This window comes from Brassica oleracea, chromosome C3, assembly GCF_000695525.1.
Source record: "Brassica oleracea var. oleracea cultivar TO1000 chromosome C3, BOL, whole genome shotgun sequence".
Taxonomy (NCBI): Eukaryota; Viridiplantae; Streptophyta; class Magnoliopsida; order Brassicales; family Brassicaceae; genus Brassica; species Brassica oleracea.
In genome coordinates this window covers 13,279,276-13,296,691 of record NC_027750.1, presented here as the reverse complement: position 1 = coordinate 13,296,691, position 17,416 = coordinate 13,279,276, and the positions used below count along the sequence as shown (strand labels likewise).

The 17,416-nt window shown below is 35.5% G+C and overlaps 1 protein-coding gene across 2 annotated transcripts; it reads right to left on the bottom strand.

Annotated features, from left to right (window-relative positions):
* Positions 1–1,795: 1,795 nt before the first annotated feature.
* LOC106327984 lies at positions 1,796–5,685 on the bottom strand. 2 transcript variants are annotated; one of them, XM_013766323.1, is made up of 3 exons: positions 4,361–5,684; positions 3,401–3,590; positions 1,796–3,255 (listed from the first exon to the last, which is right to left on the bottom strand). In XM_013766323.1, the coding sequence occupies exons 1-3, from the start codon at positions 5,542–5,544 to the stop codon at positions 1,996–1,998; spliced, it is 2,634 nt and encodes an 877-aa protein (XP_013621777.1). In that variant the 5' UTR covers positions 5,545–5,684; the 3' UTR covers positions 1,796–1,995. The 2 variants fall into 2 exon arrangements, with proteins under 2 accessions (XP_013621777.1, XP_013621778.1); XM_013766324.1 differs by having other exon boundaries at positions 2,787–3,260; positions 4,361–5,685.
* Positions 5,686–17,416: the final 11,731 nt, after the last annotated feature.

The following is a 17,416-nucleotide window of genomic DNA, read 5'->3' as shown; positions in this document are numbered from 1 at the left end:
TTCTTAAATTTTATATTATTATAATTTTTGTTGTTTTTGTTTCTTCTACTCGTCATGGAAATGGTTTAGGTCAAAAGTCAAAACTGGGGAACTTTTAAAAGGTAAGGATGTCGCTGTTTTGCTGACTGTTTCTATTCTATTTGTTTAGTTTTCTTTTGCATAAATGACATTAATTCTCTCCTATCTCATTGATTTTTTCAAAATGTCTTCCCTTTTTATAATGACCAAATGCAAGTTTCATGAGGGGAATAAACAACACCCATTCAACTTTTTCTTTATAGAAAAAGTCTCATCCGGAAGTATTTATTGTTTTTAGAAACCAGCTTCTATTGAGCTAGATTGTAGTTCATGTGCCTGTTTTGTTTTTCTCAAACAAGTGCTGATTTTGTATGCTACACTTGCTAAATTTCTAAAGCTAATCGATCACTTTGTTTTGATTAGTAAAATAATAAAAATCTGAAAGGGAAATAACCTAATCCATCCACTAAATTCAGGCGCTCTAATTATATATATTCATTCACAATAGTTGCATGTTGGTTACAAAACTTGTAAATTAGTTGAGGTGCAATTACAGAATAGTTAAGTATATCTGGACAAGATACTTTAATTTAAAAGACATTCAATTTTTTTTATGCTGACCAGATCCACTGGTATAAGTGGTTTTCAATTTAATTTAAAAGAGATTCAACTTGTTATTGTTGAATCTCTTGTCTCAGTGGTTTTCAATTTAATCTATAGCTATATGTTACTGATGAACAAAGAGATCCAACTTGTTATTGTTGGTCTTCTAGTAGGAGACTACTACTTGTAATGGAGTAAAGCAAGTAAGGAACACGCCTTGAAAAGCTTGTGGCACGAGAGAGAAAGTGAGACACGCCTTCTCTTCTTTGGAGTTTGGGTGGGCGACAGAAAATGTCATTCACTTGGCCGCCCGGTTCCACTTTTTCCATTTCCTTATCATTTCCCCCCTTGTTAAACCAAAACCTTTAACTTTCTCTTTTAATAGATTTTAAAATACCATCTTAGCTTTTCTCATCTTTATTTATTTTTTTTAATATTAATCACACAACATAATCGACTACCTTCGCTTAGCTTCAAAGAGCTTAAATAATCAAGTTATTAACGACTGAAATTCAAAACATGCTGACACTTTAATGGCATTTCCGACCTATAACACTATTTAAATGTCAAAACCACACTATTTTAATGTAGTTTAACACTAAAAAAGTTCATCTACAACCGCAACATTAAACTTCACATTAAAAGCTATTTTATAATATTATATATATTTAATTTTTAAATTTGTCATTTTTAATTATATATTTTATTAATAAAATAAGTGAATAGCATTTTAATGGGTGAATAAGTATTTTAGTATGGTGAATAATGTCACACCAAATTTAATGTAAAATTATAATGCTACACTAAAATAGTGTGATTTTTAGTGTTAGATTGAAAAAGGTTTTTGCGTAAAAATCACACTGAAATGGTGTTTTGCGATTGGGTTGGAAATGACCTAACCATGTTGCAATTACATGCATATTTTTCTCGAGTTTTATCATACCAAGCAAATTGGGTGATATAAATGCTATAAGTAAAGAAACTTTGAAGAGAACTTGGAAAAAAGACTTTGATGATTCTGGTCAAACTTGGTTCTTTACTAATCCTTTGAGTGTATGTGGTCAAGTCAACTGATAGTAAACTTATTATAACGATATGATTTTTTGTTATGCCTCCAAAATATTTCCCAAACTCATCAACAAATTAGATCAGATTGTATGACCGAGTCACCAAATGATAGAAGCAAACAATTATTAATTTACAGAAAAACTTATACATACAAACACGGACACGACCCACTCACAATTACATGATATATCATCGTAACACACATTATGCTAGTATATCAACACAAAAGGACAACAACAACACCTATAACTAAACTCTACCTTATCTTATACACTTCACACATAAATCTCGCACCTACTTTTTAACCTACTGAGATTTTACAAGGAACAAGTCCATTTCGTCCTCACTCAAAACGTCAAGATCTCGACCAAACAGTTTTACTACACAACCAGAAGTGATTTCATACCTTTCTTTAACATGCAAGAACACTTTAGCCATTACTTTCTCCATCAACTCTTTGATGATATCTTTTCTATTGTCCGAGAAATAAATAGCTGCTAGTAATCGTTCCATGATCTTAGGGTCAATCTCCAGCAAACAATCTGATCTCACACACTTTGCAAATGTTTCTTTTAAGATCCTTTTGATTCTTTCTGCTAATCCTTCAAAGTCAAAAGGCTTAAAAGGAACCTCAATGAGACTGTCGTGTTTCTTCAAATTCACTAACCAAAGCTTTGAGTTCTGATATGTTTCCTCGGTTTCTTGCGCCGGAAGGTTCAGATCAAGAACTCCATTAGTTGTTCTGTTCAACCTTTTCCCCGTCTCTACAGTTTCTCCCAAACCTAGCTTCCTCTTTTTCTCCGAGCTCAGACAGGACACAGTTTCGATCCATATCTCCACTAGCCTCTCTTTTACTCTCAAGAGTTGCTCTTCAGAATAAGTGGTTACTGTTCCATAATCTTGTACTGAAAACGAAGTCATAACAAACGTTGTGTTTCCGATACCAACTTCTCTCCCATGCGAATCCATGAACTTACCAGTTTCAATAGCCTTAGACAAGCTTACCTGCAGCTTCTCATCAGCCTTGTCAATGTTCTCAAGGAACACTACACAGAAAGGGTTCCTACACATCACTTCAAAGATATGATCCACCATTGTCTTTCCTCTCAGCCGCATCACGTCATCACAACCGCTCATTTCATGTTCAGCGACACCAAGATCAACCGGCATGAATCTGTGCTCACTTTGATACACAATCTCAGCAAGCACAAGCGACATTCTCCTCTTGCCTACGGTATCAGGACCAGCCAAATTGAGCCAAACATCTCTTCTAGTGCTAATCTTAGGTGGTTGTGATAATGCGCAGCTGATAACCCTAGCAGCCTCATCTTGCCCTGAAACCCTATTGGTTAACCTTTGGTATATAATCTTGAAGCTCTCTGCGTTGAGATCCCTTGGATTATCCAAGCAAGCGGAGGACGCAGATCGTGTCTTGAGACCAAAGCCTGCGGTGACCGGACACATCCTTAGATCCAGATCAGTCGTGACCGATTTAGCTGAATCGGTTGATGCAGAAGCACTGCTCGTGGACGTATTACCGCAAACTGATTCCAACCCTTCTTTGGTCTGCACTGAGGGAATGTAAATACACGTTGAAATTAACATAACATAGTGTAATAACGTAGTCAACCGAGGAAGCTTGTAGTCCAAGGAATCGAATTTCATGAGTGCGGGAGATATTAAAAGTAGGAGAAGAGAAAAGTAGACGGACCTTGGGATCAGATTTTTGGTTTAAATCGGGTATTGTGGTCATCTGCAACCAAGGTGGCAAGGTAGATTGGGTCTGGTCGGATATGGAAGAAACTGGTCCGGTGATTTCCTTGTTAAAACCGGAGAACGGTAGTTTCATGTCATAAGGTGTTGAGAAAAATCCACCAAATGGAACAAACGATCCCATCAAACTGCATTTAATTATAATAACACGTCAAAATCATCGAAGACAAAAGGTATGGTACATATAAAATGCAAATACACTCATAAAGTTGGTGAAATAGAGGAATATATAAGTCAAATTTTCATCAATGCTCTGTTTCTTCTACATTCAAATGAGTCTTTATGTTTATATATTTACATGCTAAACCACTGTGTTTGTGATTCAATAAATAAATAAAACGTTCAGTGCTTCTATCAAACATCATTTTAAAATTGTAAATGCAGCCAATAAACACACAAAAAGAAACACAGAAAAGGCTAACTAGAATATGATTCTTATTTTATTTTCTAACGATAAAATGTTTGCTTTCTCAACAAATATTATGTAAATTATAGAACATCAAAAGAGTTGCTTTTGCACAAACTTAAACAATACGTTACACATAGTTATTCTTAATAGTCAATGTCACAAAATCTTATTGTCGGTAAACATATTAGTCAAGAATCTTAACAATAGGCTATTAGTAAGTCATATACCAGTTTAAACTGTTTTTAGATTTGACTATTAACAAGTTTTTTTTTGGAGAAAGTTATTACTAACATGTTTTCGAACTCCATTAATTTTGTTTTAGTAGACGAGAATACTCGTATTAAAAAAAAAAAAAAGTTGAACCAGCGATAGATCATCAAAACCATCAGTTTAAAACTGGTATTAACAACGCGTTTGATGTCATCAAAAGAAACGATCAAAGCGTTTAACGATCTGAAACGTGCGCGAAAGAGGAATTAATAATATAACCTGGATTTGTGGTGAGGCGAACAAGACCTAAGAGTATTGGTGATGGTGAGTAACTGCAAGTCCCAGTCTTTCTCCACGTTCGGAAACTTCCTCACCATCTTCTCATAAACGTCGTTGCTCGCCGTCGCTCCGATCAACCACACTCTCCTCCCGCTTCTCCGCAACAGCTCCGAAACCTTACCCACAATGTAACTAGCCGCCGACACGTTTCCTTCACCGTCAGTGAATACCCTCAAATCTCCGTAGTTCAAGACTAAACCAGGTCCTGACCCTTGCTCAGCCACTTTCCCTAGATCGCGAAACCTAGCGTCGATGAATGTTTTATCGAACTTGACTTTTATTTGGTCGGATATTTCTGAACCGATGTTAACCGCGGTTAAACCGTCGGTTCGGTTTTCGAGAGACTTTAAAAAATCGTTTAATACACCGTAAGCCGATACACCCACAAGCAGAGGATTCCTCGCTTTTTCCCTCGTGAAAACATCGCTGATCCTCCGGTGATCAGAAGAATCTCCGGTTAGATTCCGGTTCGGGATGCTGAAACCCCACCGAACCGGGTTCAATTCTGGTTCGGGATGATTCCCGGTTACGTTACAGAGGAACAGAGGCTGTTGCTGCTGTCCACGTTGAGATGAATAACGGAAGAGATGAGGGATTGGTCGGATAATCGAGAGCTTTAACTCGGAGCTCCGAAACCCCGCTTCACCGAATACCCGACTCACAACCGGGTCATCCAAGATCGAGAGAATGAGCTGACGAAGCTCCACCTTCACGCAAGAGAGCGAACTCGAGTTCTGATTACTCTGAGACATCTCTTGGTACAGTCTGAAACTCTCCGGGAGACGACGCTGGTGAGCTTGAGACCGTTTTATCGCAGCCATGAGAGAGTTCGAGACAGGCGGGTCGTCGGACCCGGGTTGTTGACCCGATTGGATCCGGTCCAAGGAAACGCTGAGGCAGAGATCTAGAGCTTTGAACTGGAGACGAGGAGAGTAAGCTGAGTTTCGGACACGGGCGCACGCGTCGCGTAAGACGGAGGTTGGTAGAGAGAGTAGAGCGGATACGGCGTGAAGCGACGTCGTTTGTGAGTGTCCTCGTCGGCGCGCCACGTTCACGGCTTCTTCTAGCGCGTAGGCTGATTCTGTTGTCAAGCATTGCTTCGCTACGTTCACCGCCGTTGGCATCGCCGGCGATCATATATAATAACAAATTTCAGTTTTTTTTTTTTTAAAGAAGGAAATAAAATGCGCAAATTCTGAAGTTTCAGGTGAATTATTTTACTATTTGAATATTTTTTGGAATTGAAATAAGAAAATGTTAATGGGGAATAAATTAATTTATGGAAGGAGAAGGAGGATACACTGTTGGGTTGAGTGGAACACAAAGGTGGGGACCTAGACACGAGGGGTAGGGAAAGTGAGAGTTTGGAATCAAACAGAAACAGGTGGTTACTGGTGGTAGATACTCAGATTCTTGTTGCTGATCTTTAGTTCATTCTTTATTTATTTATTTATTGCCGTGTTCAAGTCAAATAATATTTTTCTATTTTCTTTATTATTTCAATTTTTTGTATACCACATATTAACTATCTACAAAATACACGATAAATATCTCTTTCATACGTTTGACCCAAAAAAAAAAAAATCTCATTCATAAGTATACTCGTAACTCATACGATGTGACTGAATCAGAATAATTTAAAAGTCGTATTCAACATTCTATTATTTAGTTTATGATTTTAGCTTTGCAAAACAAATAAGAAAAAAAAAATATGCTAGCTTCAAAGTTTATGATTTGCAAAACTAATTTTAAAAAGATACTTTTACATTTTTTATTGGATTTGGATTGACATCTATTGGTTGTCACTCTCTTTAACCAGAGGGATATAAACAAATATTTTCTTATTTTAAGTAACAATAGTGTATTACAACGAGTATAGATAATCCAGAGGCGACAATAAAGGCGACTAGGGTTTCATCGTTACTGTCTCCGCTGTCGGTGTGACCTCACGTTCACCAACAAGAATCTTCTTCTTCTTTCCTCCTCTTTCTTTCTGCCATGGCTACGGTGGTGCTTGCTCGGTTTTCAGCCTTGACGAGTCTGGTTCCAGATTCAGATCCAGATCCGTCATTCACCTTACTCTCAGATCTACTTACTGTGGCTCCACCTCCAGACCCTCCTGACCCATCAGATTCGTTCCTTCCTCTATGTCGAGGGTTTCTCAGTCTATTGGAGTAAATCACTTATTTTGAAACCTTGCCTTTTGTTAGGTTTTAATTATCTCAATAGGAGTCTCCTTTTACTCTTGAATGAGGATGTTGTGCTCTCTTTGAAGCTCTTTTTACCTCAGTTTGAAGATGTTGCACGCTATGTGAGTTTCATTAAGAAACTCTATTTACCTCAATATGAGGATATTACACTGTGGTGTACCAGTTTCTTATCTCAGTATGAGGATATTTGGATCTTTGCCTTTGTGGTTTTGGTTTCAATTATTTCAAGTTTACTCATTTGGCAGTGGTTCTCTTCACAGTTGTCAGCCTTCATAAAGCAGGACTCTGATTCTGTAGTTGTTTTGGGTGGTCTCTTTCCAAAACTTCCACATGCCTTGAATGGTGTTGGTACAGGAAATAGTGTGTCGAAGATGGTTCTTTCAGATGCAGAAACTATGTCTTGAATTGCTTCCCTTTCAGCAATCTTTGATGGTGCTGACCTTCTAACCATGATGGCCCTTGAGACTTTAATGTTTCTCATTTGTGAAATTGTCTGGAACTGCCAAGATGCAAAGGAAGTTTCTCAAGCGTTGGTGGGTCTGCACTCATGGTTGAAGCTTTGAAGCTACACTCAGCTCTCCTCAAGGCTAAGGAATTAATCCTCCTTAGTTTCTATATATTCTCAGACTCTCAAGTCTTCACATTTACCTTGCGTTTAGGATTTGTTTTGAACGAGATTGCAGGTGTTTTCCATGACGCTAGAAGCCTTGCTACTCTCTTCAATCCTATATCTTTTAGTTTCATTTTTTTGTTTTGATAATGTTCAGACTGTTTTTCTGGCAATGTCTATCCTTGAATGTATAAATGTTAAAAACAATGTGGTTTGTTTAGTTGAATGAAAGAAATGGTTCAACAAAACAAAAAAAAAGTAACAATAGTGTATATTAGTGTATTCGGGTTTACAAAATCAAACACTAACCTAAAATTGTAAAAGTAGTTTAATCTGAGTTATTAGAGTCAGCGGTGGTAGAAGTTCTAGCTCGACCATATATTATTCATGAAGTCATTCTACTTTTATTAATGTATTATGTCAGCGGAGAAATAGAAAATACAACTATGTAACATGAAAAGGAATCCAATAACATTTATTACCGAAAGATGTATGAAAGATCGGTGTCGGTCCTGTCAGGGCAAAATAAAAACAAGGGATACGATCATACAACTTTATGAAATTAATAAGAAAAGAAAATGACACAAACGATTGCAATAAAAGGAGAAAGAGAAAAGAAAGGTCGCTTTGCATCATAAAGTTTGAAAGAGACAAATGAGAAGCAGGAACTCCTTTTTTCACCACATACTTCACCTTTCGTCACTTTCTCTATCCCTTACTTTTTCTTTTTAGAAAACATTATATAACATTATGTTCTCCACAATGTTTTGATCATAAAAATGTGCAAATCCATATGTATAATCTTTATTCTCCATATGTTGTGTTTCTGCTATTGCTTGGATACCGTATGCCATATTAATCTTTGCATGAACATGTTTCTCAAAGAACTTCAATGTAATGAAGGTTTAATTATAATTAATTATAGTTGAATAGCCGAGTCACTTTTTGTTTTTGTGCGTTAAGGATGATAGATTAATCAAACAGTTTGTAAAAATATCATTATTCTATGTTATGCTGTAGTAGATAAATCGCTCGCGTATTAACAAAAATTTACAGCACATAAAAAGGAGTAACATGACCTCTCTTTTTTTTAACAACCCACATAGATGATAGTTGATAGATGAAGATGTAGATGGGCTACGTTTCATCTCCTCACTCGCTTAAGTCAATGCCCTATGGGATTTCGACAACTACCTATCTTCTCACGATTATATTTTGTTAGAATCACTTGAGCCCATGTCCAACTCTATATTATCCGATTAGTACGATATTGTCCACTTTAGGCCTAAGAAACTGGTCCGCATGGATTTACTTTTGGGCTCCTTCCCAAAAAGCCTCGTACTAATTAGAGTTGGACATCTCTTTTTATATTAGACATTCCTTGTCTAATTCTCCAATGTGGGACTTAATTTGTTTATATCACATTCTCCCCTTCAAACTAAGAATCACGAATCACATTCATCTTGTATTCCATAACCGATTTCCAGGATCTTTTGACTTGATCTCTGCGAAACACACCTCTCAATCCTAACTCGATGGGTCCCGTTCTTACTCGAAGTGTATTTTGGTCTTTTTGCAGATTTTTCGTCAAACCTGGCTCTGATACCAATTGTTGGAATTGCGTGAGCCCATGTCCAACTCTATATTATCTGAATAGTACGATATTGTCCACTTTGGGCTCAAAAGACTGGCCCGCATGGATTTACTTTTGGACTCCTTCCCAAAAGGCTTCGTACTAATTAGAGTTGGACATCTCTTTATATATTAGACATTACTTGTTTAATTCTCCACCGTAAGACTCAGTTTATTTATATCACATATTTGACATACATTTTTGTTCTGAATACTGATATATAACATCAACAAAAATAGTTTAGAGAATATTTTAGCTTTTAACTTTTTTCCCCATCAAATATTGGCGCGAATTTGAATCTTTCCTTCAAAGATCTACCATTGATTGGAATATTTATCTTTTTCTTACATGTTTGTTTTCTTTGAATATCAAGTCACTCACATAATTCACATTTATAGAGTAATTCTTTTCAAACTTTCTTACAAGGATTAGTGTAATCTTTCTCGCTCTTGGTAGAGAATTCAAACTACACGTGAATGCATTAGTCTAAGAATTACGAAGTGTGAAACATAATTTTATAGTTATCAAGAGTATAAACTTAAATAACCAAACATTATTTCAAATAAACTAGTTGCATTTATAATGTGGAAATAAATATAATGCATCATTTACTGATTCCCACCGCTCTGGTTTGATGATTGAGCCCATGTTGAAGCTATTCCTCAAACTGTATATCTATTGAACCAAAATGTCAAACTATTCCATTTTTTTTTCAATATAATTATTCATTAACAAGACAATATATATAATGCATTTAGAAAGTGAAAGATATTTTTTGATTGATAAACGAGATAATACTTAGTAGCATCATCATTATTTATATAATGCATTTATATAATGCATAAACGATTTAATTTATTTTACATTGAAAATGAATTAAACATTTTCGGCACAAAGTAAAAAGAGTCCACTTTTCATATTGTTTCCTCGGATATCTAAGTATATATTTTGTATATGTTTCATTTCGATTTAAAGATACCTTTTAGGTATACTTTTTTTTCTTTTAGGTCTACCTTGTATGTAAATATACAAGTTTAAGTTCTAAGAGCATCATTATCCACAGTTTCTTAGGGCGGAGTTCTTAGGAAAATATAAGAAACTGTTTCTTAACTTTTTTAGTTGAAAATTAAGAAACAGTTTTTTATATTCCCCTAAGAACTCCACCCTAAGAAACCGTGGATAATGATGCTATAAGTATCGAAAGGAGTACAAGGTTAAGTTTCCCAATTCGAATTTGTCAAGGTATCAGAGACTAACATCTAAAAAAAAATTTAAACGATGTTTTCTTCTCTCACGAATCTCATCTCTTCTTTGTATACTCAGTTTTTCTTATATTCGATTTTTTTGTTGACTCACGCCTCTCGGCTGTATTGCATATTTCTCCTTGTCACACTTTAACAAAAATATTCTCAAATATAGTCTCCAATAAATTACTGAGACGGCATTTTATGAAATAGTCTGAAACGGATATCAGCTAAAACATATGAATCTCAGTTAAATCATACAAAGTTACATGTGGCAAAACCATTCATATTTGATGCACTGTTTATATTACATGTATGCATTACCACTGAAAGTAAAACCAGGGGCGGACGCAGTAAGGGTTGTGCGGGGTCACATGCCCCCGTCTCATTCTTAATTTTCTTTGAGCAATTAAAGTTAATCAAAGTCAGTGCCCCCATCTAACTATAAAATATAGTGAAAAAAATTTATGTGCCCCCGGTTAAATGCAGTTCTAGATCCGCCACTGAGTAAAACAATGATTCTATTTTCACAATCATATAAGTTAACATAGGACAGCTTTTTACATATCAATGAATGTGTCACATGATATATTTTTCAATAAAAGTGAAGGTTTCTTCTTTAGGGAACCAATATCACCCTCGTTGACGTTTTCCACCCAGACACTAGTAGAAAATGACAAACAAAAACTTATTGAAATATTAAATAAAAATGTTTTTGTGAAACATGAAGCTGGCTTTTTTTTTCAAATTGAATATAATGAAGTAAAATTTGAAAACTCTACTATTTGATTTTCTTTTTCTTATTATCTTAAACTCAAAATTTGAAACTACATTGGCCAGAGACGAATTTATCGAAATCATGCTACTCATAATTCATTAAAAAAACTAAGTAATTCCATTTATCAAAATTTATCGATATTATAACGTATTTCAGAATTATAACGTAAACTTGACTGAAACTAGTATTTGTTTTTTTTTCTATGGCTGTTCAACACTTTGTTTGGCTGTTAGTAATTAATTTCATTTTAGACGGTAAAAATCTAATTGAGTTAGAAAAAAACATGTTCAAAGTGTTTAAATGATGGTATTTTCATTATAGACATGATAAAATAGTGTTTTATGCTGCCTTCTCATAGCTTAGCTGAGGGCTAGCAGTAGTTTTTTTCATGCATTCAAAACCTATTACAAATCTGTTGTATTTCTGTTCTATTGAATTTGTTATATGGTATAATCATCCAATCAATTTTTATATTATCTATAGGCACTACACATGATTACGATCATTTTAATGATAAAATCATTAATATCATCACTCCATTGGCCTAGAGTGCAACATCAAGTAAGAGTTGACTATGACTCAACTATAAATGTCGTCGAAACTGATGTTCAAGTCCAAACGTATCTCTTTAAAATCATCGTTTAACCGACAGTGAAAGGCTAGCATATGACTAATCGAAAAGCATATGTAAATGGTGCAAATTTAATCAATATAAGAAGTGTAGTTGAAAAGATCAAATAAATGAAAAGTGGGCCCATGTCACCAATTGAGTTTGATTCAACAATTCCTTTTGTTATATATTACATCTTCAACCGCGTAGTTGTTAAACCATCTCCATTGTATTTTGCTATTTCCATCATTAAAATATAGGAACTCTACAATAGAATTGAGATATGTTCCAATGTATTCTTTTAAAATAACAATCTCTAAATGTAAAGTAAAAAAAATAAAAGAATGTTATTTATTTTTCTATAAATAAAGAAAAAAATAGAAATTTTTATTATAGAAAAGAAAATAGAGGTAGGCTTGAACAATTTTACCACTAAATATTATTATAGAAGTGAAAATAGCAATTGATTGGAGATGCTCTCGATGGGTGTGGTGACCTCTAATGTTTTATTCATCTTTGGCTGGTACATCAAACTTTAATTGACACATTTTTCTTGTAATGCGCATCACATCAAATCTTTAATATATATATATAACCATGTAAACTGCATCAATATTTATTTGAAAAAAAAAAGATAGTAAACGAGCATGATAAAACTATGTGAATTTATTCTATGATTACCATCTCAGTTGGCTATCAATATGGATCTCGTCCGGTCTACCTGAATATACAAGGACTTTGAGTTATCGTCCAATTTGTAGTTAACTAGTGTTAAAGTGTCTTTGTTTTCTTAAATTTCAGATGAGTTGAACCACATACCAGTGGTATTGTTAGTATTTTAAAATTGGTCGATAATACACCCTTGATTGAGAACCACCCTTGACTGAGAACCAAGAATCCCCTATATATATTAATCATAGAACAGTACAACATGTTTTCGTAGCCATGTGTCATCACTAGGATGATTTTTAGAATTATTAAAAAAATAAGTTGGTCTATATAAATATATATTTTTTTTTATTAAATTAACTATCAAATTGATTAGCAGTGTACAAAAGAATATTTTCAACTACTTCCTTAAATAAAAGTTACAGAATTACCTAATATGATTAATATATATATGACAATTAATGAATATGAAGAATACATATTTGATAACAATTCTTGTATCCTCTATTTTTTGTTTAATTTTATATTATTAAAAGAAATTAAACAATAAAATTAAACATATAATATGAAGTCTCATTAATAAATATTCATATCATATATATATTTATTAATATAATTCAAATTAAATTATATACTATATAAATATATAAATATGTTAATTAAATATTTTAAATTTGAAATTTGTATCGAAAAATCTCACATTAAAAGTTTTGTGATTAACGGTTTAAATTTTTGTTACAACAAATATACAAATGTTAATAATATCATATGAGTAGGAAGTGTCAATAATAAATATTTATATTAAAATATACTATATATATATCTATGTCAATATCAATAAAGTTTAATTATATACCATATAAAGTAAATAAATGATTTTTTGATTTATTTACCAAAAACATGATTGTAAATAAACAAAATGTATTGGTTTTGATTTATTTACCTACTCTAATGTATATACTTTTATATATACAAATTATATTTTAAATAGATGGTTTCTAATATGTTATCTGATCCTCACAATCCCAGAAATACACTTCTTCAAATTGAAGTAATTTTTAATATTGGAAACATATATATATATATATATATATATATATATTATTTCATCCAGATTAAATAATCTAGTTTTGATTTTTATTCCTAAAACGGTTTTAATGAAATATCCTGGCAAGATTCTAATCACCTCCTTTTGAATATGTTCGAAGAATGAGAGATTTGATCATTCGTCTAATATTTATTTCTCTCTAATACCCTATCTAGCTATTATAATTGTAAAAATGAGAGATTTGAACTATTCGTTATAAGTTTTATGGTTTATCATTTAATAAATCAAATAGTTCTTAGTTTATACATAGTTTACATATACTAGAATGAGAAAGTATTATATATATGTTTTATCGGTATACTCTTAAATAACTAAACCTCAAAAGCGTAGGTTAATAAAATAAGTAATTTGTTTTGTTATTCTATAATCTGATGATTTTTATACCGAACTGGTGAATATATACTAGACATACATTTATATTTCGAGTCTGCACTTGTATTCTATAACAGCTTGATATAGTAGATTTGAGCACAAATTCACCTCCGAACATGTGTGCGGGTTATCATCTATTGTAATCAGACGACAACATAATTATAACGCCTATAAACAGACAAATAAAAAAAGATCAAAATGATGAACAAAACAAAAGAGAGCAAAGAGTGACATTTTGAAAAGTTGAGATTTGAAGGGTCATTCAATCCATTAGGGAGGGTGGGGGACAATGCGAGATCATATTATATTATAGAAATGATGAAGTTTCCATTATATGTAAAGTTGCAATTTCGTTGCAATTATAGAATCCGAAGAAACTAATAGCATTGTATGTCTTTGGTAACTAATTTACAAACTAAGCTCTCTAAAAAGAGATGAAAAAAAAAATTACTAATCAAACATGAAGGAGCAAGATATGTTCGTCTCTTGTTTAAGTATACCGACGGGACTGTAAGCCCAACACATTCAGAGGCGCAAGTTGATAACATAACAGAAGCCAATAGATAGCCAACGGTCGTCTTGCTTTCCTAAAGTAGCTGGACAAAAGAAGTGTACGGAGAAGAGGACAATGGAGCTCCAAAACAGATTTGATCCGTTGAAAGCTATACCAGCGGGATGACTCACCTTTACAGTTGTGTATCTTATCCTTTTCAGTTGTATCTAGACTGTTCCGATGAACACTATAAGAGCATGACGTAAGCCATCTGTTTCAAGTTAAGCAAAGTAATATTATTCAGAGAAAAACCCTATCTTGTTGTCTGTTATTAACTCGGTGACTCTGAAACTCACAGATGGAAACTACCTTCTCTGGAAAACCCAGTTCGAATCCCTCCTTCCCAGTCAGAAGCTCATTGGTTTTGTTAACGGTGCTGTCACGGCTCCAGCTTCAACACGGACGGTGGTTACAGACGGTGTTCCGACGGAGACACCTAATCCTCAGTTTGAATCTTGGGTCTGTTCAGATCAGCTTGTGAGATCTTGGATCTTTGGCACGTTGTCGGAAGAAGTACTAGGTCATGTTCACAATCTCACTACAGCACGAGACGTCTGGATGTCTTTGGCGGAGAACTTCAACAAGAGTTCTCTTGCTCGCGAGTTTACTCTGTGTCGAAGTCTGCAGCTCCTCAACAGCAAAGGGAAGACTTTGGCGACCTACAGCAGGGAGTTCAAGACGATGTGTGACTCCTTGAGCTCTATTGGCAAACCTGTGGATGAGTCTATGAAGATCTTTGGCTACCTGAATGGGTTAGGTCGTGAGTACGATCCTATCACCACTGTGATACAGAGCTCACTAACGAAGTCCCTCAGCCTTCCTTCAATGATGTGGTCTCAGAGGTTCAGGCATTTGAGTGCAAGCTTTGGTCGTATGAAGAGAACACCACTGTTACCCCACACATTTCGTTCAATGCTCAGACCTCTGACCAAATCAAACGTACACTCACCCTCCTCCAAGTTACAATCCGAACTATAGAGGTCGTGGGAGATCTTCCTACAGAGGCAGAGGAGGCTACACTTCACGTGGTCGAGGGTTTGTTCAACATCAGACGCCAATTAACAATTCGGGAGAATGACCTACTTGTCAGATCTGTGGGAGAGTATGCCACATGGCCCTCAAGTGTTACAACATGTTCGACAATAACTACCAAAGCCATGCAGTATTTGCCTCCATGAGAGTTGATGAGTCAGGAAGAGAGTGGTATCCTGACTCTGGGGCGTCTGCTCATGTCACGTCCTTGGCGCAGAATCTTCAGACAACTCACCCATACAATGGAGATGATGCGGTGATGGTAGGTGATGGTGATTTCCTCCCCATTACTCATGTTGGCTCCACGGTTATTGCCACTTCCTCATGTAATATTCAGTTAAATGAAGTGTTAGTCTGTCCTGATATTAAGAAGTCTCTTCTATCGGTTTCAAAGCTATGTGAAGAGTTCCCATGTGGTGTGTTTTTTTATCTCAAACATGTCTATGTGATTGATATACCATCAGAAGGTGATAGCCAAAGGGTCTCGAAGTAATGGCTTGTATCAGTTGAAGAGTAAAGAGTTTGAGGTGTTTTATTCAAACCGGCAAGTCTCAGCGTCTGAAGAAGTCTGGCATCATCGTTTGGGACACTCAAGCTCTGGTATTCTTCAACAACTTCACACCAGCAAGGAGATTAACATCAATAAGAACAGATCGCTTCCCGTGTGTCAGCCTTGCCAGATGGGAAAGAGTAGTAAGTTGCAGTTTTTTCTTCTAGTTCTGTAGTTTTTGAACCTCTTGGATGTATTCATTGTGATTTATGGGGACCTTCACCGGTTGTGTCTAATCAACGGTTCAAGTTTTATGTGGTCTTTGTAATTGATTACTCTCGTTTCTGTTGGTTTTATCCAATGCATAATAAATCTGAGTTCACTTTCATATTCTTTGGGTTTCAAAAGCTGGTAGAAAACGAATACAACACCAAGATAAAGATGTTACAGACAGACGGTGGAGGTGAATTCATGAATACGAAACTGAGAGATCATCTAGTCACTGTGATATACAACACCGTATCTCATGCCCATACACTCCACAACAAAATAGGATCGCTGGAAGGAAACATAGGCATCTCATTGAGTTAGGACTGGCTATGATGTTTCAAAGCCACCTACCTCTACACTATTGGGTGGAGGCGTTTCACACTGCATCTTACATTAGTAACTTGCTACCTGCAGCATCGAGAGATAACAAGAGTTCTTCAGAGATGTTGGTGAAGCAGAAACCAGATTACACTCATCTCAGAGTATTTGGTTATGGTTGTTATCCTTGTCTCAGACCAATAACGGAGCACAAGTTTGAACCGCGCTCTCTCTTATGTGTTTTCCTTGGGTACAGCTCGCAATACAAAGGCTATCGATGCTTATACCCACCAACCGGGAGAGTCTACATATCGAGACATGTAATTTTTGATGAGTCAGTGTTTCCCTTCAAAGATCAGTACAAGAATCTGGTTCCAAGATATGAGACTGGTCTGTTGAAAGCATGGCAACTAGCTACTGCGCAACCAGAAGAACCGCCGGTTCCTGAGAAAATATCTTGGAGTCTACCGAAGCCTGTTATTACTCCACATACCCCATTTCCACCTCAGGCTCCAGCAGTTGATCATGGTGGAGAAGAAGCTCAGCCTCCAGCTCCGGTTGTGGAAGAACAAGCATCTACTAATACTCATTCGATGATTACCAGAGCTAAGGCTTGAATACAAAAACCTAACACACGCTATGTAATGGTTGCTTCCAAGTATGATACAAAGGAACCAAGAAACATTCGTGAAGCCATGAAGCATCCTGAGTGGAATAGTGCAGTATCAGAAGAGATGATCAACATTCATATGCTTCACACTTGGACGTTAGTCCCTCAGAGTGAAGACATGAACGTCCTCAGTAGCAGATGGGTCTACTATACAAAACTAAATCCTGATGGAACGGTAAGGAAACGCAGAGCTAGATTGGTGGCTAAAGGGTGTGAACAGGAAGAAGGTGTGGATTATCTTGAGACATTCAGTCCTGTGGTGAGAACAGCCACGATCAGATTACTACTCAACATAGCGTTAGCCAAAGGTTGAAAAGTGAAGTAACTTGATGTCTCAAGTGCGTTTCTCCATGGGGAGCTAGCAGAACCTGTGTACATGTACCAGCCTGATGGTTTTGTAGATGAAGCAAGACCGAATCATGTGTGTCG